Source organism: Sebastes fasciatus, chromosome 16, assembly GCF_043250625.1.
Source record: "Sebastes fasciatus isolate fSebFas1 chromosome 16, fSebFas1.pri, whole genome shotgun sequence".
Taxonomy (NCBI): Eukaryota; Metazoa; Chordata; class Actinopteri; order Perciformes; family Sebastidae; genus Sebastes; species Sebastes fasciatus.
Genome location: NC_133810.1, coordinates 14,364,256 through 14,389,410, shown reverse-complemented (window position 1 = coordinate 14,389,410; position 25,155 = coordinate 14,364,256). Strand labels below are relative to the sequence as shown.

The 25,155-nt window shown below is 40.7% G+C and overlaps 2 protein-coding genes across 3 annotated transcripts in view; both read left to right on the top strand.

The window, feature by feature from the left end:
- The window catches only part of LOC141752304 (claudin-4-like), a 16,781-nt gene extending 3,860 nt beyond the window's left edge, over positions 1–12,921 (top strand). The window contains exon 2 of the mRNA XM_074610131.1: positions 11,202–12,921. Within this exon, the coding sequence (XP_074466232.1) occupies positions 11,202–11,853 (652 nt within the window). The 3' untranslated portion in view covers positions 11,854–12,921. The remainder of the gene's footprint in view (positions 1–11,201) is intronic.
- On the top strand, positions 9,895–25,155 carry abhd11 (abhydrolase domain containing 11). Of its 2 annotated transcripts, none has more exons than XM_074610128.1 (6): positions 9,895–10,098; positions 19,839–19,974; positions 20,346–20,519; positions 20,737–20,907; positions 22,130–22,311; positions 23,180–25,155. In XM_074610128.1, the coding sequence occupies exons 1-6, from the start codon at positions 9,956–9,958 to the stop codon at positions 23,313–23,315; spliced, it is 942 nt and encodes a 313-aa protein (XP_074466229.1). In that variant the 5' UTR covers positions 9,895–9,955; the 3' UTR covers positions 23,316–25,155. The 2 variants fall into 2 exon arrangements, with proteins under 2 accessions (XP_074466229.1, XP_074466228.1); XM_074610127.1 differs by lacking the exon at positions 9,895–10,098 and adding an exon at positions 16,811–17,106.

Below are 25,155 nucleotides of genomic sequence, written 5' to 3'. Positions count from 1 at the left end.
CTTCTTCACTCCCCTGGAGTCAGCGGGTGATGAGCGGTTCTCGACAACAGCACTTCCAGGAGCCATGGCCTGCAACGTAAACCCATCCACAGCAACAGTAAACACTAAGACAAAGTGCTGTGGTGACATAGTTTAAAGAGCGAAAGAGACACACAGAGCGGGTGGGAGAGGAGTTGGACGGGTCCAACAAACATCCAGAAGACACGTTACAATCAGCTGTTTGTTTGTGTCCCGTATTCACAACGTAAAGTCACATTTTCACTGTACTAACGTAGTAATATTAAGCCCAACCATGTTGTTTTTTTGTAAACCTAACTAAGTGGTTTTGTTGCCTAAACCTAAGTAAATGTTTTTGTTTAATTCACAACATTAAGCATGTGTTTAATGACACCGAAAAGTGACGCAGAGGGGTCTGACAAAGCCTCAGCAAGTGACGAGTTGGGATGAGAACGTGTTGGCATATCAGTGCTAACAAACTAGTTAGCTGAATACACGTATAACGTTGCTTGCTCCATAGCGCTAGTGGTCAAAAACTGCACAGGGTACCTTTAATGAACTTTAACATACATTCAAATAATTAAATATAAAGAAAGAAGATGAAATAAAACAAGGGATGAACCACTTTTATCACTGCACTGGAGGATCACAATGTGAAGTTTATCAGTGTGCAGCTGATGTTGTACACTATGACGGGAACAAAGTGAGAACTAGATTCGCATGACAGGACAAGAAAAAGTAATTATGACAAGAGAATAAAGGCCATTGTTCTTTCAGAGTCCACAGATGTTATTGATTGAACATTTGAATGTCAACTTCTCTTTCCAGCAGGAACACGTGAAGTTGACAGGTAGCGGATTTCACACAAACACGATGATGACCAAACAGCAAAGTCCAACAGGTACCTGATAGAGACTCTACAACGTATAAGCAGGTTATCACTGATTTTTTAACCTCATTGACTGATGGACTGTAAAGTTGTGTAAAGCAGATAAACTATCTGTTGTTAACACTTCCTTACGCGTGTGTCAATAAACATGTTGTGTTTTAGATACTACTATTCATTACGAAGCTTAAAGGATGTGATTAGGTAGTACTACCACACAAGGTGCAGAATATGAGATGAAATAAAAGAATAAGATGAGTAAAAACACAATACAATCCATATATTACATCTTGTGTTATTTTAGTGATAGAAAATACTTATTACAGTCTGTATTTTGTGTATGCGTTTGTAACATTAATTTGCTCTAAATCTTTGGTTTCAACATGAGGATACAGGTCACTCTGATTATTCAGAAGGAGCATGTGGGCTCAAACTTCAGTAATTCCATGAAAACATTTCTAAACTAAAGTTTCCACCTCCAGGGAACTAAATGAATATCAGATATATTCCTGGACCACAGCCAAAAGAAATGTGGTTTGTTGTGCACTGATTTGTTTTTTTGTTTTCCCTGAAAAGACAGGAGGACAATCCTTTCCTCTCTTATCAGATAGATAGATAGATTGGAGCTGTTGTGAAACACTAAAATAGCAACTACTTGGACGGAAATATTTTGGCATCACCATTTAAGGCAGATAAACAATAAATACCGCCTGACTGTTATAATATCAGGATATTAATATGACTACAAAAATGGCACAATATACCAATAAAAAGTGCCTTTGACTTATAAATGTGGATTCATTTGCAATTTCATGAAACAGGGGACAAAATCATAGTAGAGTCTGGCCTTTATCTAAACTTTTTCTCCATTAATTAATATTGGGCCCTGTTTTTAAACCCCCTGAATATTTATTAGATAATTCTAGATGAAAACATATAAGGTGGGCAAAGGTTTGTAAAGGTGACACAGACACTGAAAATGTCACCATTGAAAGCAGAAGTATCAGCGAAGCAGAAGTTAAGATCCCTTGTATTGTAAATCAACACAGATGTGGGTGTGAATGTGAGTGTGAATGGTTGAATGGCCCGACCTTGAATTGGATAAGCGGTTACAGATAATGGATGGATGAATGGATAAGCATATGTTGCATGCAGTATGTGGGACAATTTAAGCAAGTCAACTTTATGAGCATCATTGCTTTAATTAATCACTCTCAATGAGAATAACAGTCAAAGTGTTCTGTCGACATCTCAATTCAAAATATACCATGTAGGATGAGCAACAACAAGTTCGCCAAAAACTTGAATCCTCCATATTAAGTTTGGTAGTCAAACTGGGCTAATACGTCAGCAGCAGCTGGTGTACTGACGCCAGGGTTACTGAGACACACTGTTCCCCGGAGATAGAATACCTGATGCTGAGCTGTAGACCTTTTTACTTGCCCAGGGAGTTTACATCTGTCATGATAACAGCTGTCTATATACCACCAAATGCTAACGCTAAGCTAGCCTTGGAGCAGCTACAGAGTGCCATTAACAACTACATGTCAGCACAACCAGACAGCCTTGTTATTGCAGCAGGAGACTTTAACCATGCCAACTTAAAATCTGTCATGCCGAAGTTTTTCAAAAATGTAAACTTCCCTACAAGAGAGAAAAACACACTGGACCAGGTCTACACCAGCATTCCAGATGCCTACAGAGCCACTCCACTCCCACATCTTGGACTATCAGACCATCTGTCCCTGTCTCTGACTCCAGCATACAGACCCCTGATCTGTAGACAGAAACCATCCATTAAAACAGTTCAGGTGTGGACTGAGGAAGCCACCTCAGCTCTACAGGACTGTTTTGATACCACAGACTGGGATATATTTGCTGAGGAGACAGATCTGGAGGGACACACAACGGCTGTCCTCTCCTACATAAACTTTTGTGCTGAAGGTGTGGTTGGGACAAAAACCATCAAAGTCTTTCCGAATCAGAAACCGTGGCTCAACGGCGAGGTGCGGACCCTGCTCAGAGCACGGGACTCTGCCTTTAAATCTGGGACCTCGCAGGAATACAAAGAGGCGCAAAAGAGACTGAGGAGGGGGATCAGGGAGGCCAAACGCAGATATAAAGAGCGCATAGAGGAGCACTTTAAGAACAATGACTCCAAGAGCATGTGGCAGGGGATAAAAACCATCACGGGCTACAAAAACAACTATACAGCCTCAAGTCCCACAGACAACACTCTTCCTGATACCCTGAATCACTTCTTCGCTCGGTTCGACCGGGAAAACAAGGAAACCAACATCCAGCCTGCACTAACTGAGAAGGACCAACCGATAAAGCTCCAACACCACCAGGTCAAATCCGTCCTGCGCCGAGTCAACATCAGGAAAGCGTCAGGACCGGATGGGGTCTCCGGACGAATCATTAAGGCCTGTGCAGACCAGCTAACAGGGGTATTTACAACCCTCTTCAACCTCTCACTTGAACAGTCTGTTGTTCCCACATGCCTTAAGGAAACCACCATCGTCCCTGTACCCAAGAAAACCAAAGTGAACTGCCTGAATGACTACCGGCCAGTTGCTCTAACCCCCATTATCACAAAATGTTTCGAGAGACTAGTTCTGTCCCACATTAAAACTGTCATCCCTGCCGATCTTGACCAACACCAGTTCGCTTATCGGACAAACAGATCGACGGATGATGCAATCACAACAGCTCTTCACGCAGCCCTTACACACCTGGATCACAACAACACATATGTAAGGATGCTGTTTGTTGATTTCAGTTCTGCTTTCAACACAATAATTCCACACAAACTGGTTCAAAAATTGAGCAACTTGGGCTTAGGCAGTTCACTGAGCACATGGGTGCTGGACTTCCTCAGGAACAGACCCCAGTGTGTCACGATGGGGGACCACACCTCGGCCACTCTGAACCTGAGCACTGGAACACCACAGGGGTGCGTCCTCAGTCCTTTTCTCTACTCCCTCTTCACATATGACTGCTCAACTATTCACCCCACCAACACCATGGTCAAATTTGCAGACGACACTGCTGTAGTAGGACTGATAACCAACAACAACGAGACAGCCTACAGGGAGGAGATCCAACATCTGACACAATGGTGTTCCCATAACAACCTGGATTTAAACACAACAAAAACAAAAGAAATGATAATAGACTTCAGGAGAGCAAGACGGGTGGAGCACTCTGCCCTCTGCGTACGTGGAGAGGAGGTGGAGAGGGTGGACTGCTTCACGTACCTCGGAGTCCACATTTCGTCAGACCTCACCTGGTCCAAAAACATCTCTCATCAGGTGGGGAAGGCCCAGCAGAGACTCTACTTCCTCCGGAAGCTGAAACAGGCTCACCTTCCTCAACACCTGCTAATCAACTTCTATAGGGCAACCATTGAGAGCCTCCTGACCTACTGCTGCACTGTGTGGTTTGCTAGCTGCACAGTGGAGAACAGGAGGGACCTGCAGCGGGTGGTGAGGATGGCGGAAAAAGTGATTGGGACCACATTACCCCCCCTCAGTGACCTATACACTGGTCGGCTCTGTAAGAAAGCCAGCTGTATCTCCAAAGACCCCACCCACCCTGGACATGGACTGTTTGCTCCCCTTCCCTCCGGAAGGAGATACAGGACAATTAAAACACACACTAACAGACTACGAAACAGCTTTTACCCACAGGCTGTCAAGTGTGTAGAACCCCCCCCTCCCAAAGGCTGAGGACACTAGCTGCTGAACCATAATTTGCACTTTATGATGATGATCCACTTATTTATTGTTTATTGTTCTACTTGTGACTGAATGTTTTAATGTTTGTTTTTCACTGCAAAGAGCTGCTAAACTGTTTTTCGTTGTTTTCAATGACAATGACAATAAAGTATCTATCTATCTATCTACTTTCAATTTACTTTCTTCATAGAATGGGATCAGTCTCATTAGTACAGATGTTTAAAAAACAAACTGACTTGCATGTGATGTGTGTGTGCAGGCGCTTTGAAAAGAGCAAGTTGAGAACAAAGACTTTCTTTGCTGTGTTCTGTGTAGCATGAAGAAGAGCTGACGTTAACTGTCTGGATGCTCAGCTTCATTGCACAGTAAAGAGGTAAAACCACAGTACTGAGGGATGGAGGGCAGAGGTGAAATCTCTCTCAGATACATTGAGCATGTTAGACCTCCACGGTTTCACAACAGCTTCTTCCCAGCTACAATAAGACTGGTGGCAAAGGACGTTAAAGAGGGACACAAATACCCCACACCTCACCTCCATACCATTATTGACACACAGTACACCTGAACTGAATGACTGAATGCTCTGTAATGCTATATTAATTTTTTTTTTTTTTTATATTTTTGAGAGTTATAAGTTCTTTTAACATGGTCATGGAGCATATATACTGTATATTTGTATTGTGGGGATATCGTTCCTATGCAGAGGGTAGTTTAGTTTATTTATTGACTACACTGAGGGCGTTTTATATTTTAATAATTTATTTATTTATTGTGTTGAGTTGAATGTGCTACTTATTTTGTACTGTAATTACCTTGTGCCTTTTCTACCTTTTTTCTTTTCTTAAAGCTGACTCGGTGTAAACTGCTCAGACTTCCAATGTACTTATAGGGGCAAAATGGCAAATAAAACTCTTGAATCTTGAAGAGGAGACGATTTAAATACCCTCTTACTCCAAAGAGAAACTACTATATTTTCACTCTCCAGACTCTCACACCTAGAGGTCTGAATCAAGAGTATGAGATCAAACATTTTCTCTAAAACAAGTAACTATGTTGTACTATGATGGCTCTTCCTATATACAGTATATAGAGTTATATGTATATATTCTGACACATATTTGTAAAAATGAAAAAAATGTTATACAACAGGTGTGTCTTTGTTTCATATTGGGATTTGATATAGATAACTTATTTTGAAATGTGTTTTAAACCCAATTTATTGTACAATTATTAAATATTTCTTCTTTAATTTTTCCTCTACCTCAATGTAATGTAATATATTTGAATGTAGGTGATGGACTTTCTGAGATTATGAATATGACATAAATTAACATGTTTGCTATTTAGAAGTATGATATTTAGAAGTATGGCTTTTGTATTACTGTTTTTATGTCCTTTATCAAATTGTTAACCGTTTGTGGATGTTTTTATCACACTGGTGTTTTGGATGAACGACACCTGCCATCATAGAGCTTGTTTGCCTATTGATGTGCTTTATGTATTAATATGGGAGTGGTTTCCACTTTTTCAAACAGTTTGACCTGACGAAGATCCAAGCAGGATCGAAACGCTGTCAATAAAAAAATTGTGGCATGGAGTAGTGTGCAGACGTTAACATTTAATTTACTGGGCAGAGCTGAAGGTCAGCAAAATCTGACCATTTTCAAGTAAAATGGAAGAACAACCTCAACTTAAAAACTGTCACTGACGACCTATATCTATCTTGACAATGATTTAGTTTCATATTCAGTCTTTAAACAGTCTTTTAATTCTTGCTTGTCTTCTGTTTTTGACAAAAGTTTATTAAATCTCAATTTATTTTGTATTGGGGATGATTTTTTAAAAACCAGTTGGCCTCCCTCCTCCCCTGCATGTATTTTTTATTGTAGTTTTATAGTGTATGTATTAATTATTTGAAATAAGGGCAGCATTTCAGACAATTGCATCACTTGAGATTGAATAATATCGTTGAAAAAGGTCAATTAGCATCAGAAACATCGTGCTGGCATTATTTAACACTGGAGTTGTCACACAATGCTGAACAGAAAAAAAAAAGTGCACACTCATCCACCACTTCCCCTTTCTTCTCTCAGTTGGGTCTGTACCATGCGCTCCCCCCGGCCTCTGTCTCATGCCATCACTATGGCGACAGCTCACAGCAGGCTTTATCCCAGCAGACACGTCTCCCATAGCAATGAATGCTGGGAGACGCAGCAAGAGAGGCAATTCTCCAGGCCCATAGACTGATGATTTGTTTTTATGTTCCTGTATATGACAAGAGCCACGTACGTAAGGACAATACAAAACAGTACTAAAATACAATACACATTAGTAAACTCTCTGGCAGTTGAAGGCAGCTTGGTGAGGGAGAAATCCACATATCACAAAAATATCAAGTTTGATCTACAGATGTGTACTTCACAATGCAATGGTCATTTACTGCCAGCTGTTCTCACAGTGCAGCTCTATTTAGTGCATCAGGGAAATCATTGTGTTGGGGGTGAGAAGGTGTAGCCCACATTGTGCTGCTGTGGCGCCACCTAGTGGCTTAATAAAGCTATGTGTATATTTTATTGCTGGGTGCTGCTTTTTCCTCCTCCTTTATTGTCAAAATGCAAAGTGCATATAAGACTACAATCATGTTCAACTATACATTTATGTGAAAAAAAGATTTCAATCCGTACAATCCTGTATACACAGACTGTGTAGTCTATGACGTGAACAGTCTAGGTTTTGTTTCAAATCGACATAAACTAATCAAGCAAAGAAAAGTCTTCAACACTTAAAGATATTTTAAACATACATTCAGCTCATTGTCTCACCAGTTAACTGGGAGTTTAAAGATAATATACAAATAGTTAAAGCTGAACTAGATAGAATTGGAGCAAATATGATTAAAAAAAGTTATATTTATAAAAACGGTCTTTATATCCTGACAGTGGTGCATGAGACAGGTAATCTGAAGAAAAAAACATTTGTCTCTGTGTCCTCCGGTGCTCCTAATGGCATCTGCAAAATTTCACCGACCGGAGGAAAACAACCAATCAGAGCCGAGCTGGAGGCTGCCGTCTCTGAGCAGCTGTCAATCACTCGCGAACTCTGATCAAACGGTCAAACTAGGCAGCGCTGATCAAATATTAATCAATATTCTTTCTCTGTAATGCCTATTTCTCACCTCAAATGTTTTCAGAAACATCTTGTAGTGTACTGTTTGGCTGTTAAAATTAGAAAGTTTGTTCCGGCTGGTGGGCGGTGCTTGGTAATTCCTCAACTTATCTCAACAAGGCTGCCGGGTCACAAACCCGTTTGATCGGAGTTTGCGAGTGATTGACAGCTGCTTCCGTTGAATGAATGCTAAAGAGCAACATTCTCTCTCTGAAATGACCTGTGATTGACCAAAGTCCTCCGTCAAGGGATTTTTTAAAGCCTGAAAACAGAGCCATGAGGAGTTCTAGTTTTCTCTCAGAACACTTGAATTACAATATGCTGAAAGGTTATTATGGAATTTTTGCCCAATGATGCCAAAAAACATTCTGCCTACTGCTGCTTTAACTGGGAGTATAAATGTAATATACAAACACTTAAGGAAATCTATTATTTACCATAAAATAAAGTATTTTGTTACCCCATTGAATACACCAGCTTTGACATACATTTCATTATAATGGGTGCAAATGTATACCCTTATTGAAGCCAGCTCAAAAGGGTCAAAGAAAATAAATATAATAATAACCTGATATTTTCAGGTGGAATTTCATTCATTCTCACTGTGCAATATCATTTTCCACTTGTGCAATTTTGTTAATAGTCTGTTTATTGTCAATACTGTATATACTGCTCCTATTTTTATTCTTCCTTCTATTTAAATGGTTCATATTTTGTTACACTTTGTTTAGCTCTTTTTTTTTTACTGTTAGCTGATGCATCTTGTTTTTTGCACTATCCCCTTTGCTGCTGTACACTGCAAATTTCCCCACTGCGGGACTAATAAAGGAATATCTTATCTTATCTTATCTTATATAATGTTTATGCTACTGATCATCTGTTTTTCCACTGTATATATTCTGCGGCATTCTGGGAAGATTTGCAGGACTGGCTGTCAACCAAAATCTAACTACTTGCTCCTCTCACAAGAGAAAATATTGTGTTTGGTATTAACATGAAGGACATTAAGAGTGACTTGATGTTGAACAATCTGATACTGCTGGCAAATTCTTTCATCCATGCATCCAAATGGAGGAAAATGAAACCCCTATTTTCCGTTTTCAAAAGGGATCTTGTGGACAATCATCTCAGTGCTTTAAGACTAATGAAAGGACAACATGCAAAGTCTCTCCTCAGAGCTTATGAAGAACTGAACATGTATGATGATGACCCTTAGAGCTACTATGGAAGAGTGCAGTCTTATTATTATTATTTATTTATGCATTTCTTTTTTTGTTCCTTTAATTATTACCCCTCCCACACCCTCCATGATGAGCTAGTCAAGATGAGGAGCACCTTCAGCCACAGACTCATCCCACCTCGGCACAACACAAAGCGCCTGGGTCAGTCCTTCATGCTGGTAGCCATCAGGCTCCACAACCAAGGCTGACCATCATATGAGAACTATTAGGACTTTAAGATCTTTAAACATGCACTATCTGCCTTTAAACATGCACTATCTGCCTTTAAACATGCACTCTCTGCAACCATCTTACTTTACACTATACATCCCACTTTATAGACTGCACATATGTACATATTACATTTATTTATTGTACATACTACATTCAATTATTGACGGACTGCACACACTATGTTCACCCATTCACTCTGTATCTTTTATATCTCTATTTATTGTTTTTATAATTTTTGTATACCTTTACCTCTCCTGTGTTTCACTCTGTTTGCTGATGTTTTTGGCACTTTGACACCTGAATTTCCCTCCGGGGATTAATAAAGATTCATCTTATCTTATCTTATCTTATCTTATCTTATCTTATCTTATCTTATTTTCTACCCTCTTTTATTTTTGTTTTTTATAATTTAAGTTATCTTTCCTATCCAATTGTGCCTTGTATGTTAGAAGTATTGAGTTTAGATTACAATGCCTTAATGTTTGTTAATTAATTATCTTCAATAAAAAAAGAAAATGTTTATGTCTGAGAGACTAAACTCAGCTCAATTTGCGTGCTTACGTCATGACGCTGCATTAGCTGTTGACAGCTCCGTTCTATCTCGACCTCGACCTGCATGCACCACTCTCCGAACCCTAGCTGTCTTTGAGTAGCGTTTTTAACCGGCTCATGCTGTTAGTCGACCGACCGGTACCGGAGCAATATATGCTGCCATGAGTGCTTTGTGTCGCCTGTTCCGGAGCCAGAGAGGACTGCTGAGCTGCCGGCCGTCCTGCCGTTTATTCCCCGTACAGCAGGATGTGTGTGGCGGGGTGTCTCCGGTGTCTCGCACGGTCCGGACAGCCAGCTCATCCAGGTACCCCGACTAGCTCCCCTGTTAGCTCCTCCTGTTAGCTCCCCCTGCTAGAATAAATTACTCTAAATAAACTTCTGTGCCATTAAATTTATATAAAAAAATATGTTATTTGATAATGAGTAAATACATGTAACAATAACTCTTAAATTAATTAAAAATGAATGCAAAAATAAATAAAAAAGTTAATAAAATAAATAAATGAATATAAGGGAACATTAAATAGAATAGATAAATAGGGGAATCAATAAAAGGTTAATAGCAAATCAAAACAGAAATATCTATTTATGTCACATTTGATCAATTCATTAATGCCTACATTATTTTTAATATAATTGTTGGTACATTTAATGGCTTATTAATGTATTTATTGAGTAATTTGTTTATTTATTTATTTATTTTTAGCTCTCCTGAATATAGATGAAAGAATGAAACTTTTGCATTACTACCATAAAAACTGAAACACCTTCTTCGATCATATGAAAGATAACAAGCTGTTAAACTGTGTGTCTATCTATTGGATGAGCCTGTTATTCAAACCTACAATAGCCGTCGTAGCCCCTGTAGGTTAGGTTTGGATTCATTTTGCTTTTAAAAACAAATGTTATTTTAACTTTTCTTGGAACAAAAAGCCAGAGGCTTAACGCTACTTCTCTGTTGGTTAACTATTGCATGTATCAGTATGTTTAAGGAACTATAGCTGTTGGTTTTTGACTATTTTAAACAGAACTTCTCCTTCCCTTTTCCTAAAGAGACAACCATCTTACCGGGGACCAACCCCATCTAACCAGACACACCCTCCCGCCATCACATCCCTCCTCACTCGCCCTGCCTCCAGCTCCCCTCCTCCACTATATGTGCACAGGTGGTGGTGTTTTTTTTTGTGTGTGAAGACAGCCTCCTGTTGACGTCATCACCGGGGGACTCCTCCTTGCTCCCCTGAGGTATAAAGGATCTCTTGTTTCCGTGGCAGCATCTCACAGCTACATCACACCCTCTCACAGGTGTTCACAAGGACCCCTGAACAACACAGAAGGAGGATTTTTAAAGGGTTTGTTGGCAAATCCGTGGACTCGCTATTTCAGAGTCATCAGACGAAGAACCAGCATGTCGATGGGCATGGAGATCGTGGGCATCGCCCTTGGAGTCATTGGTTTCATCATTGCAATAGTGACGTGCGCCCTGCCTATGTGGAAGGTGACGGCGTTCATCGGAGCCAACATCATCACTTCTCAGACCATCTGGGAGGGTTTGTGGATGAACTGTGTCACCCAGAGCACCGGCCAGATGCAGTGCAAGATCTACGATTCGTTGCTGGCCTTGCCTCAAGAGCTGCAGGCCTCCAGAGCCATGATGATCATCGCCATCATACTTGGGGTGCTGGGGGTCATGATCTCCATCGTCGGCGCCAAGTGCACCAACTGCATCGAAGACGAGGCATCCAAGGCCAAAGTGATGATCATCGCTGGAATCTTCTTTGTCCTCGGCGGCCTTTTGGTCCTCATCCCCGTCTCCTGGTCTGCAAGCGTCATCATCCGGGATTTCTACAACCCCCTCCTGAACAACGCACAGAGGAGGGAGCTCGGGGCATCGCTCTACATCGGCTGGGGAGCGGCCGCCCTGCTCCTGATCGGTGGCGCCATGCTGTGCAGCAGCTGCCCGCCAAAAGAGAAGCAGTACAAGCCGCCCCGGATGGCCTACTCCGCTCCACGCAGCGCCAGTGCGGGCGCCGGGTACGACAGGAAAGACTATGTTTGAACGGAAGATTTGGAAAGTAGGATGAAATGTTTGTTGCACATGAGTGTTTTTGTGTGTCAGTGTGTGTATTTTGCCGTCTGAAACCACAGGGCGAATCGCCATGAAAAGACTCCGAGATGAAGATGTGTGCATGTGTGTTCAGTTTGGCTGAACTGTTCATTTTTATAACTTTTAATACCTTTGCTCTGCTATAATCCAGCAGGTGTGCCTTGTTAAAGAGGCTCCCATTTTCAGTATATGAACATGGGAGCCTGTTTTACAGTAAAACATAACTTTATTCTTTTGAAAGGTCAAACTGTGTCCCTCTGACATGTTGTATTTATACTCAAACTTCTGTGGCATTATGTGAATCTGAAAACATCTGCTTCTTGTGTGTGTCGCTCTATCATTAGCCATTGGCCTGCTGGTGTCGTGTTTCACTGAAACTTTCAGTTAAAATACTGTGTGTCACTGACAATGACAAGGAAAAGCCAGCTCTCATTTTACATGGATTTGGTTGTGTGATTGTTCAGTGCGTGTGTGTGCGTGTGTGTGTTTTGCATGTAATATTTGCTTAGCAGAGTTTCTGCCGAGACTGAACCTAAAGATGGATCCATGATACGGCCCCAGGTAACAACTTTATCTTCTTCCTCACAGTTTCACTGTTTGAGGTCATAGAAGAGACTGTTTCAGTTGCCACACAAAGACTTTATATGTGTCCATATGTGTGAGTTTATATATATTTCTGTCATGAAATGTATTTGTAATTTATTTTAACATCACATACTCAACTGTGTCTGTGTTTCAAATAGATTTCTATTGTTTCTTTTTTTAAATCTTATTTTTGTATATTTTATATCTATCATAAGCATGGCCCTCTGTATGTCAAACAAAGTGCCAAATATGGTGTGTGCGTGTGCGCGTGCGTGCGTGTGTGTGGTGTGTCAGCCTGAGGCAACATGACTACAGCTGTTATAGGATGTTTGTTTCCACATCAGCAGGATGTGTTTGTATGTATGAATACATTTTTCACATTTTTAAATTGTTTAAAAAATGTGTTGAAGATTTCAATAAAAGTCAAACTCAAAATGATGATGAGGAGGGTCTTTTCTTCCTCTTTGCTCAGGAAAGACGGTTTAACCCTTTTGTTTTAGAGTGCTAGTAAAATACAGGAGGCACATCACAAAGCACACGCTACCAAAACAAACAGTCCAAATCAAATAGTTTAAAAAGCTGAAAGTTGGGTTGGGCTTTGGGAGTTGGGTTTCTTTCTTTAGCCAGCGTTACAACCGAGTTAAATTCATCCTTCAGTTTAGCCAGAGATAATAATGCTTATAGGTGTGGCAGGTATACTGTTGGCTACGTTAGGCTGCCATACAATTGTCAAAGAATATGCCTGTTGGCCATATTATGGACAAAGACTTGAATCAGCTGGAAAAAAAGGGAAAATTAGCGGTTAAGATGAGAGAGAGACAGAAAAGGAAGAAAACAAATGCCCTTTTCCAACAATTGACAAACTGACAAGCACCTTGGTGAACTACTAATGTACCAGTGTATTGTAAATGTATGTGTTTTTGCATATTAGTTCTAAATCAAATTAAATTAAATTAAATAACAATTAATAATAAATAAATAAATATTATGAATAATCAATTTTATTTTGTTGCGTCTCTGTTGGGTAGGGAGAAAAACAGCCGTTGAACTGACAAATCAATATCAATATTATCCTTGTTAATGCAGAGTCAGAAAATGTCGGAGGGTCACATGAGTGTTATAAACCAGACTCACAACATTTTACAGCCTTATCTGTAAAAAAATAGAACCAAAGGTACTTTATCAGCCTTGAAACGCACCTGACACTCACTGAACAGCTCTCTGCCACCAGGTTTTACAAATCAGTCACTCACACACATCTCACCATAACTCTGTAATCTCAAAGGACCATGATCAAGGTGAACCAGAGAGAGGAATTTGACCAATTCAACAGAAAAATGTGCTAAAATGTGACACTCACCTGTTTGATAACACAATACCCTAACTGTCCTTGCAGTATTCTTGTCTTTGAGTGATGTAGTTGTTCCTTATCACAGAGACAACTGGTGAATATGAGGTTTTCAGTTCCTCAGAGTCACAGATAAAGAACCTCTCTCTCTTGACTCATCACAAAACAATCACACAGGCAGAAATACATTATAGAGAAGACAGAGATACAAATTCCTCTATCCACAGTATAATCACTGGAGACTAAAACACAGCAAAGCCACAAATCATTGTATGCATGTTGTGCTGAAACAGTTCTGAGAAACTGGTATTTCACAATTATTTGAAAATCGAACCATAAAGCGAGGAATCAGTCTGTCTGTGTGTCCTTAGCATATCTCGAGAACCGTCCAATCGGTGCAATCTGGACACGTGTCATGTTCAGTATTAATAAACATTGAAGAAACAAGCACACAGCTCTCTGTGCAGCAGTTGGGGCGGGGCTTCAGGGCTCTGCGGGTGGTCGTATCTAGAAGGTAACCCGCATATTGCGAAATCTGATCTGAGATCTGCAAAAACTTGCAAAAACTCTTGCGAGACTCGCTGCCCGACGACCTATCCTAACCTTAACTACGCGAGATCCATCCCTAACTTTAAACCTTCCCCAACTCGCAGGTTCCCTTCTAGACACGACCTCTGCGGACTGAGTCAAGCATGTTGTCCGCAGTGGGCCTTTACAGGCCGCGGCTCATTGACTGCAGTTGGTAAATGGACTTGCATTTATAGCGCCTTTCCCATCTTCCGACCAGTCAAAGCATTTTACACTACATGTCAGTATTCACCCATTCACACACAGATGGCAGAGGCTGCCATGCAAGGTGCCAACCTGCCCATCAGGATCTAATCTAAATACTCATTCACACACTGATGGCACAGCCTTTGGGAGCAATTTAGGGTGTAGTATCTTCTTGCTCACTTCGACAGGGAGCCAGGGATCGAACCACCGACCTTCTGATTGGTGGGTGACCTGCTCTACCTCTGAGCCACAGTCGCCAGTTAACTTTTGCTAATGGATGCTGGATATACTAACATTACAACCAAACTCTTCTTCACTCCACTGGAGTCAGCGGGTGATGAGCTGTTCTCGACAGCAGCACTTCCAGGATCCATGGCCTGCAATGTAAACCCATCCACGGCAACAGTAAACACTAAGACAAAGTGCTGTGGTGACATAGTTTAAAGAGCGAAAGAGACACACAGGGCGGGTGGGAGAGGAGTTGGACGGGTCCAACAAACACATCCAGAAGACGGCTGTTGGTGTCACATTACAATCAGCTGTTTGTTTGTGTCCCGTATTCACAACGTAAAGTCACATTTTCACTGTACTAACGTAGTAATATTAAGCCCAACCATGTTGTTTTTTCGTAAACCTAACTAAGTGGTTTTGTTGCCTAAACCTAAGCAAATGTTTTTGTTTAATTCACAATGTTAAGCATGTGTTTAATGACGCCGAGCCTCAGCATGTGACGAGTTGGGATGAGAACATGTTGGCATATCAGTGCTAACAAACTAGTTAGCTAAATACACGTATAACGTTGCTTGCTCCATAGCGCTAGTGGTCAAAAACTGCACAGGGTACCTTTAATGAACTTTAACATACATTCAAATAATTAAATATAAAGAAAGAAGATGAAATAAAACAAGGGATGAACCACTTTTATCACTGCACTGGAGGATCTCAATGTGAAGTTTATCAGTGTGCAGCTGATGTTGAACACTATGACAGGAACAAAGTGAGAACTAGATTCGCATGACAGGACAAGAAAAAGTAATTATGACCAGAGAATGAAGGCTATTGTTCTTTCAGAGTCCACAGATGTTATTGATTACACATTTGAATGTCAACTTCTCTTTCCAGCAGGAACACGTGAAGTTGACAGGTAGCGGATTTCACACAAACACGATGATGACTGAACAGCAAAGTCCAACAGGTACCTGATAGAGACTCTATCTCAACAACCTCAACTTAAAAACTGTCACTAACGGCCTATGTCTATCTTGACAATGATTTAGTTTCATATTCAGTCTTTAAACAGTCTTTTAATTCTTGCTTGTTTTCTGTATTTGACAAAAGTTTATTGAATCTCAATTATTTATTTTGTATTGGGGATGATTTTTTAAAAAACAGTTGGCCTCCCTCCTCCCCTTCATGTATTTTTATTGTAGTTTTATAGTGTATGTATTAATTATTTGAAATAAGGGCAGCATTTCAGACAATTGCATCACTTGAGATTGAATAATATCGTTGAAAAAGGTCAATTAGCATCAGAAACATCGTGCTGGCATTATTTAACACTGGAGTTGTGACACAATGCTGAATAGAAAAAAAAAAAAAAGTGTACACTCATCCACCACTTCCCCTTTCTTCTCTCAGTTGGGTCTGTACCATGCGCTCCCTCCGGCCTCTGTCTCATGCCATCACTATGGCGACAGCTCACAGCAGGCTTTATCCCAGCAGACACGTCTCCCATAGCAATGAATGCTGGGAGAAGCAGCAAGAGAGGCCATTCTCCATGCCCATAGACTGATGGTTTGTTTTTATGTTCCTGTATATGACAAGAGCCACGTACGTAAGGACAATACAAAACAGTACTAAAATACAATACACATTAGTAAACTCTCTGGCAGTTGAAGGCAGCTTGGTGAGGGAGAAATCCACATATCACAAAAATATCAAGTTTGATCTACAGATGTGTACTGTACAATGCAATGGTTATTTACTGCCAGCTGTTCTCACAGTGCAGCTCTATTTAGTGCATCAGGGAAATCATTTTGTTGGGGGTGAGAAGGTGTAGCCCACATTGTGCTGCTGTGGCGCTAACTAGTGGCTTAATAAAGCTATGTGTATATTTAATGTTTCTGCTCATTACGGAGCCTGAGAGACTAAACTCAGGGGAAAGGGGAATCTTCACGCTCAATGTGCGTGCTTACGTCATGACGCTGCATCAGCTGTTGACAGCTCCGTTCTATCTCGACCTCCGGGTGCTCTCGTGCATGCACCACTCTCCGAACCCTCGCTGTCATTGAGGAACGTTTTTAACCGGCTCATGCTGTTAGTCGACCGACCGGTACCGGAGCAACATATGCTGCCATGAGTGCTTTGTGTCGCCTGATCCGGAGCCAGAGAGCACTGCTGAACGGCCGGCCGGCGTGCCGTTTATTCCCCGTACAGCAGGATGTGTGTGGCGGGGTGTCTCCGGTGTCTCCCACGGTCCGGACAGCTAGCTCATCCAGGTATCTCCTCCAAGCTAACCGGCTAGCTCCCCTGTTAGCTCCCCTGTTAGCTCCCTCTGCTAGAATAGATTACTCTAAATAAACTTGTGCCATTAAATTTATATTAAAAATTATTTTATTTGATAATGAATAAATACATGTAACAATACATCTTAAATTAATTAAAATTAATGCAAAAATAAATAAATAATTTTATATAAATAAAAATAAATAATTAAATATAAGGGAAAATTAAATAGAGTAGATAAATAGGGGAATCAATAAAAGGTAAATAGCAAATCAAAACAGAAATATCAATTTATGTCACATTTGATCAATTAATTAATACCTACATTATTTTTAATATAATTTTTGGTACATTTAATGGCTTATTAATGTATTTATTGAGTAATTTGTTTATTTATTTATTTATTTTTAGCTCTCCTGCATATAGATAAAAGAATGAAACTTGTGCATTCCTACCATAGAAACTGAGACACCTTCTTCGATCATATGAACGATAACAAGCTGTTAAACTGTGTGTCTATCAAGATGAGTTAGTGGCAGTATAATTTAATAGAAATGGTTGGCCTGAGAGGACCTCATAAACATGAACCCCATATTTAAAGAATGCAAAACAATTCACTAGTTTTATATTGAGGTAGATTTACCACACCAGTTTTTCCACCTAGCTCCTCTGTTAGCTCCTCTGTTAGCTCTCCTGTTAGCTCCCCCTGCTAGCTCCTCTGTTAGCTCCTCTGTTAGCTCCTCTGTTAGCTCTCCTGTTAGCTAACCGGCTAACTGATGCCCTCTGTCTGGTGCTGCATAAATGACATTCAGACGGTTAGCAACACGGTTAAACCGGCTGCTGAGCTATTATCAAAGAGGGTTTTTGATAATTGACTCTCTGTCTGTTGTCTTATTTGGTTATGTAGCTAAACAAAACCATAATTGTGGTTATATTTAGTATGCTACATGTATGCTCAGCTGCCAGGTTGTCAGGTTAGCCTAGCTGACATGCTGTCCAATACAACACTCCCTTTAATAAATCATATATTTATGGATGTTACACTGATTGGTTTTTGTTGAATGATTGAGAGGAATTGTTTCAACTTAATGTCTGATATATTGTGTGTGCTATTTTGTCCACCCCATTTCTATGGAGTGGTAGACACAATATTAGAAACACCTCCAGTATGAAGAGATTTATTGCAGGGCTGGCTGGGGGGAGGGGGATAACATCAGCAACAATTTAGATTTAATGTCAGGGATTTTTTCCCATTTACTCATTCATATAATAATAAATGCCAATTAAGATTTGTTTTTATTAGGGCTGTCAATCAATTAAAATATTTAATCGCATGATTAATCGTGATTAATAGCACACTTTTCATCTGTTCAAAATGTACCTTAAAGATTCAAGATGTTTATTGTCACGCCGGTTATACAAGTGCACTCGTGTGAAATGCTTTTTGCTGGGAAGCTCCATTAAAAATAATAAGTTATATTACAATTATAAAAGGAAATACTTTGTACAAGGCATATTAAGAACATATACATTAAGGACATATACAGTATACACAGTATAAGATATATGATTGAGGTACTTTTTGTGTGAGAATGTGTCGTATGAATTATCTATTTAAAAGTCTGATGGCCTGGGGGGAAAACTGTTCCTCAGTCTGCTGGTGAGAGTCCTGGGGGTCCTGTATCTTCTACCAGAGGGCAGGAGGGAGAACAGGCTGTTGTGGGGGTGTGTGTTGTCCTTAATGACCCCTCAGGCACCGCTGGGTGTACAGCTCCTGCAGGCTTGGCAGCTCGCACCCGGTGATGTGTTGGGCCGAGCGCACCACCCTTCCCAGCGCCTAAAGGGAGATTTGTCAAGTATTTAATTCTCTTACCAACATGGGAGTGGGCAAATATGCTTTCTTTATGCAAATGTATGTATATATTTATTAGTGGAAATCGATTAAGAACACAAAACAATGACAAATATTGTCCAGAAACCCTCACAGGTACTGCATAAAACATATGCTCAAAATCATAACATGGCAAACTGCAGCCCAACAGGCAACAACAGCTGTCAGTGTGTCAGTGTGCTGACTTGACTATGACTTGCCCAAAACTGCATGTGATTATCATAAAGTGGGCATGCCAGTTTTTCCTCACCAGAATTTAGCGTAAATTTGGAGCGTTATTTAATCTGCTATGATTCCTTATGTTAAGGTTTCATATGATGCCAGTATCTTAACTCTAGTTCTAAAACTGAGCTCGCTACAACCTCTGAAAGATCGATTGCATTAAAGAAATTAGTGGCGTTAAAACAAATTTGCGTTAATTTGTTATTATCACGCTAACTTTGACAGCCCTAGTTTTTATCTAAAACATTATTTAAAAAACAATGCATCTGTACATGTTATGTATGGTTACCTAGTGTTGTAGCTGTAGGTGGAAGCTTTTCAGCTGATGCAGTTTCAGCCAAATAAGTCACAAATCATTGAACAATGCTGCCACTTCCTTCTTCTCTTTGAATAATATCCCCTGATATCCTGTTTGAATGGGTCAATTTAGGAAAGCAAGATGCTGTGCAAATTATGTTTCACTGTGAGTTGAAGCAATTCAATCATTTCCTCTCACTGACAGTTTTATCAATTTTTATAACTTATATTTATTACTGTTCCTTGCGACATAATTCTCACCACAGACGTAACCAGCATCTAACTAATGGACATGGATGTTTTTTTCTCCCCCAGCCCAGTCAACTTGACCTATGATGTCTTCGATGGGAAGGGAGAGGGCACTCCCCTGGTGTTTCTCCACGGCCTTTTTGGCAGCAAATCGAACTTCCACTCAATAGCGAAGTCCTTGGTGCAGCGCACAGGCCGAAAGGTAATGCAGTGATGAAGACATCGAACCTGTCTGTGTTGTTACACCAAAAACAATTCACCTTTATGTGTTTGATCTCACACTCGCCCTCTTACAAAAGCAGAGATGGGAACGCACAATCAACCAGTGTGCTGCCAGTCATTTAATACAGCTTGTCTGTACTGTTGTAATAAATACTGAGAGATAATCTGCTCTTTGGCTTGCTTGAAGAAACTCATCACCTCATGTGCACAAAACAGCCTTTGTTTGTGCTGTCACTTTCCTGAGATGGAGCCAGAAAGAAATGATACAGCTGACATAAAAGTTTTTTTGTTTCCGCTCTGTTGGCTCTTTGCCTCCATTCCAAGTGTCCTAACTGTCCTTTGTCCAGTTAGGTGCTGACTGTAGATGCCCGTAACCATGGCAACAGCCCTCACAGCCCAGAGTTGACCTATGAAGCGATGACCGATGACTTGAAACACCTCCTCGCCCAGCTGCGCATCGAAAAGTGCGTCCTCGTCGGCCACAGCATGGGAGGGAAAACGGCCATGACGACCGCCCTGACGCAGGTTAGCAGCCGAGCGATGTTGCCATGAATAATGGTGACGCTGCAGTCCTCTCGCTGGCTGTCACCTCACCTTTCTCACTGTCCTCTCTGAATTTAATAATCCTCGTCTGGTCGTCATGCCATGCCTAGCTGTCCTGTTTTCATTTTGTTATTGTTCTACCCCCAATGACATCTCTTTTCCTACTTGTTTACCCCAATCTGTCCGTCTCTGTCTGTAGTCTGGTTTAGTGGAGAGGCTGGTGGTAGTGGACATCAGTCCAGCTCAGAGCTCCACACGCACCAACTTCCACTTTTACATCCGGGCCATGCAGGAGGTGAAGATCTCCAGTGACATCCCACGTTCCACCGCCAGACGGATGGCTGAGGATCAGCTGCGCAGTTTGGTCAAGGTCAGGACTCCTCTTTGATTTCACACTATTCGCTGTTTGAAATAGGTGTATGGTAAACTCTGCATGCAAGTTGCTCTTTTCACAAACTCTGTGCTAGTTTACTGGGAGTGCATTCTTTCTTGTGAAGTAGTTTCCTGCATCTGATATTGTAACTTGCAATAACTGATTTGGTCACTTGGGTGCAGCAGAAGCAAGTTGTCAACAACACTGACATTATCACTTAATAAAGTTGATATGGTGAACTTGTTAGCAACCAGTTGCCTATATACACATCCAAGAAATACAGAATAATATTATAATTCATTTGGTGTCGTGTTTCTGGCCACCTGGTGAATGTAAGTCCAATATTCACTCTCTTTTAAGCTCTTTTTTTTTGGTCTCTACCAACTCTCAGGGGAAATATCCAACATTTTCTCGTCCCAACTCATCACATACGGCCGCTTTGTCACGCACCTTGTCACCACTTTAGGTAGAGGCAACAAAACCACTTGGTTAGGATTAGGAAGAAACATCGTTGTTGGGCTTAAAACTACTACATTTGTAAAGTGAAACTTAAAACACGGGACACTAACAGCGGTCTCCTGGATGAAAGCCTTGTTTGTTGGACCCGTCCACCTCGTACCTGTACGTGTGTTTTTTTTACTCTTTAAACTACATCACCACAGTCACTCCCAGCGCACTTTCTCTGTGCGTTTACGGTTGCCACAGATGGGTTTACATTGTAGTTAATGGAAAGACCGGTGCATCTCATACTAGTGCTAAAGGGTACCCTGCTCAGCGGTACCGAAGGCCAACAGCCGTGACAAAGCCTCGATATTTGACACCCTGGGAATGAGAACGGGCTGAAATATCTGCCTCTTTAGTTGTTAAATACTACATTTTGTGCACCAACTAGTTGCTAACTGTGTCTGTCTACTGTTTGGTGTTGAGCAGGTAGCGTACAGTCAGTTTTTAGAACCTTTTTTGCTGAAAACAGCTGCCTGCTGAGGCCGAAAATGACAATATGAGGGGGGGAGTGAACCAAATAGTTAAATTGTGGGCTGTAAAACCAAAATAAAAGACCCAGTGCAAAGTCTGGCGGTACATCTCTGTGGGCTCATCACTTCAAGCAACACCCTTCACTTACAATATTGATTATAGCTGCTTTGAAGTCAAACTCTGAACCTAAAATTCAATCCGTTTTTAAATCAGTCTAATCGTAAACTGTCCTTTCCCCCCTCAGGAGCGCTCGGTGCGTCAGTTCCTGCTGACTAACCTGGTGGAGCAGAACGGCCACTATGCCTGGAGGGTCAACCTGGAGGCCATCTCGGCGCACCTTGATGACATCATGAGCTTCCCCCAATTTGACACTGTCTATGACGGACCAACACTGTTTTTGGGTGGAGCCAGTTCTGCTTACATCAGGTATAAAACACCACTGATGGTTTATTTTTTTTATAGGAACAGATACATAAGCGTAGAACACTGACAATACTATCTGTTATAGAGTTAATACTTGCAATGCTTGTTCCTAAATGGGTTTTTCATGATCTGCTCTGGACACAGGGCTAAGAATAAACAAGATTTATCAAAAGCAAAATCAGTCTAAACAACCTGCAGTTATTGCACTGAGGGTTGTTATTTACCTCATCAAATTGTAGACTACCTCTCAGCCTTGGTAACGTGCCCCACATTGCTCCACACAAACATATTTTGTGTCCCACATTTGGTTTGTTAGGATCTGGTAAACCTAAGCAGCAAAACTATGCTTCCGCCATTTTGGACTGAAAGCGATTTTTTTTTTTGAAAGCGGTTCTTTTCTACCCGATTATTCATCTCGCGACCCCTCGGATTTATTTTGCGGAGTCTGACCCAGAGTTGGGAACCACTGAACTAAACTACTGATATAATATGAAATATGAATATAATAATATATAATTCGCAGAACAAGTACTTTTACTTTTTGTACATTTTCATTATAATACATCTGTACTTTTACTTAAGTAAGATTTTAAATGAATGAAGTACTTCTACATCGTAGTATTTGTACTTTTATTTAATTAAAAGATCCGAGTACCGAATTTAACTATCTCCTAGGATCCTATAAAAACCCATCTCAACACCCCTGATAACACGATTAGTCACTCTTCATTTACATTCATACAGCATCAGATGTAATCCACTTTTTTCCTGTCAGCTGTTCATTTTCCTCCCGTCTCTTTTGCCTCACACACCACCCTGTTTTACCTGATATTCTAATTCCTCCTTCTCCATGTCTTCCCTCCTGATCCAGCTCCGACGATTACCCAGAGATCCAGAGGCTGTTCCCTAACGCTGACATCCAGTACATCCCAGACGCGAGCCACTGGATCCACGCAGATAAACCCTTAGACTTCATCAGCTCCATCAGCTCCTTCCTCAAGTCTTAGCTGCCTCCGGAACTACGCCTCCGAACTTTTTTTGAATGCTCGGCACCCCTGAGCCTACCCTCACAGAAGATGACGGTTAGTATTCAGCAGCTTCAGCAAGAGGAGCCATTAATGATGCTAATATTTGCCAACACTGGACCAAACTCACCCTTTTACAGCAGTCAGTCCTTTTAACAATAGTACTGTAGCGTTTTCTTTTGTTTACTCTCTCTGCCAGACAGGTAGTGTTACTAGATTGGCTGGTTTCATTGATTTATAGGTTTGCTAGGTAGACAATATTTAACATAACAGGGCTGTTTTGGAGGTGATGTACTAATCCAAAGAAACTCTCATTTGCACAGTGCTTTCTTTATGTTGAAACATTGACGCCAGTATGATAGAAAAGTTGGCCAAGTATAATGTGGGACTGCTGAAGTGGACCAGCAAGTACGATGGTTGATTATGGACGTTTTGACAGCACTGGAATGAAACAAATACTGTATATCTGGGAAGCTGAGTGAAGAATGTGCAAAGCAAAAGTTTGCATAAGGGAGTTTGGTGTCGTGGCTGTAATGCAGACTTTATGTGTACAGATGGTTTGTTGTAGAAACTTATTTAATGTCGATATTAGTGATATATTCAATATTTTGGTCTGGAACTTTATTCCTCGCGTCCTCTCCTCTGTGTATCTGCTGTACGGCAGAGATGAGGCTTTACAGGTCAGTGACTTTGTCACAACTCAAGGTCATCGAGAGCGCTGGTTACATTTTTACGCCGACGTAATCATCATGAAAACCAAGCTGAAACACCCAAATGCGGTATTGTCACAATCTGTTTCCTGAATATCTCAGGTTACAAGTGGATATGCTAATTATTATACTCTTCTCCCGTCTGTCTGGCAGTAAGCCGTAGTAATGTCGTTGTCTTTGTATTTGGTCAGTCCAATCAGTGTTTTGATGAGAACATGTTTTACCGATTTATTATCCGTTATCTCACTTATCTTTAAGACGCAAGGCCATATGGGGTATCTCACAAATATATGCTGCAGCAGTGGAAGTCGTTATCTAATCGTAATAGTGTTACTATCATTTCTGTTTCCATGGGTGTGAGCAGTCCAGTCCAGTAGTGAAACTACCATCTGTATGAATAAGCAGGGTGTTGTAATAAATGTGTGCCTCCTTTTGTCGAAAACTCCTTTTCCATTTATGTAAAACTTAATAATAAAAAAAAACCTTTTACTCTACAATAATAACTAGCAGACTTTAGATTGGCAGCTGGGTTGCCAGTTCTGTGTGAATTTTATCACAAGGAAGCTTAACAGCGCTAGATGTTTACAACAATCAGTGTTTTACGTTTGTTTGATGTGAATACAGAGGTCTAACGGGCTTTAAATTATGAAACTCTCCTTATTTCGTTCTTTTTCTAAAGCTCCAATTAGTGGAGACGCACCCCGTCGTCCTCCTCCTCAACCACAGGACAGACTTGTCTTGTTGCACAATATGAATAGATTGTTGGGTGTCGCTGACGTTTGAGTGCTTCAGCAAGAATGAGTCAAAAGGGGGGGGGGGACTCCGTCAACAATATAGAAAAGTGAATTTATTCAATCAAATTGAAAAGACCATAGTCACCTGTTCAGGATTGTATATTGTTTCACTATGAGCATGCCTTTTCTCTCGTCATCAGGTGTAACCTTGCTGTGCTATAAACGTCTCAATTTGTTGAACATGTTGCCACAATTCTACATAATGGCATATATATACACATTTTAAATATGGCCAAGAAGCATATAAGAGTGGATTATATATATTATTGAAAATGTACAAACTGATATTATACAATAAAATGACAAATCTGCGACAAA

Bases quoted from the DNA above. Each gene is read 5' to 3' on its own strand.
- abhd11 (XM_074610128.1), top strand. From the start codon at position 9,956: ATGAGTGCTTTGTGTCGCCTGTTCCGGAGCCAGAGAGGACTGCTGAGC. The intron at 10,099-19,838 runs GTACCCCGACTA...TTTCTCCCCCAG, and splicing joins CGGACAGCCAGCTCATCCAG to CCCAGTCAACTTGACCTATG. The intron at 20,520-20,736 runs GTTAGCAGCCGA...CTCTGTCTGTAG, and splicing joins TGACGACCGCCCTGACGCAG to TCTGGTTTAGTGGAGAGGCT.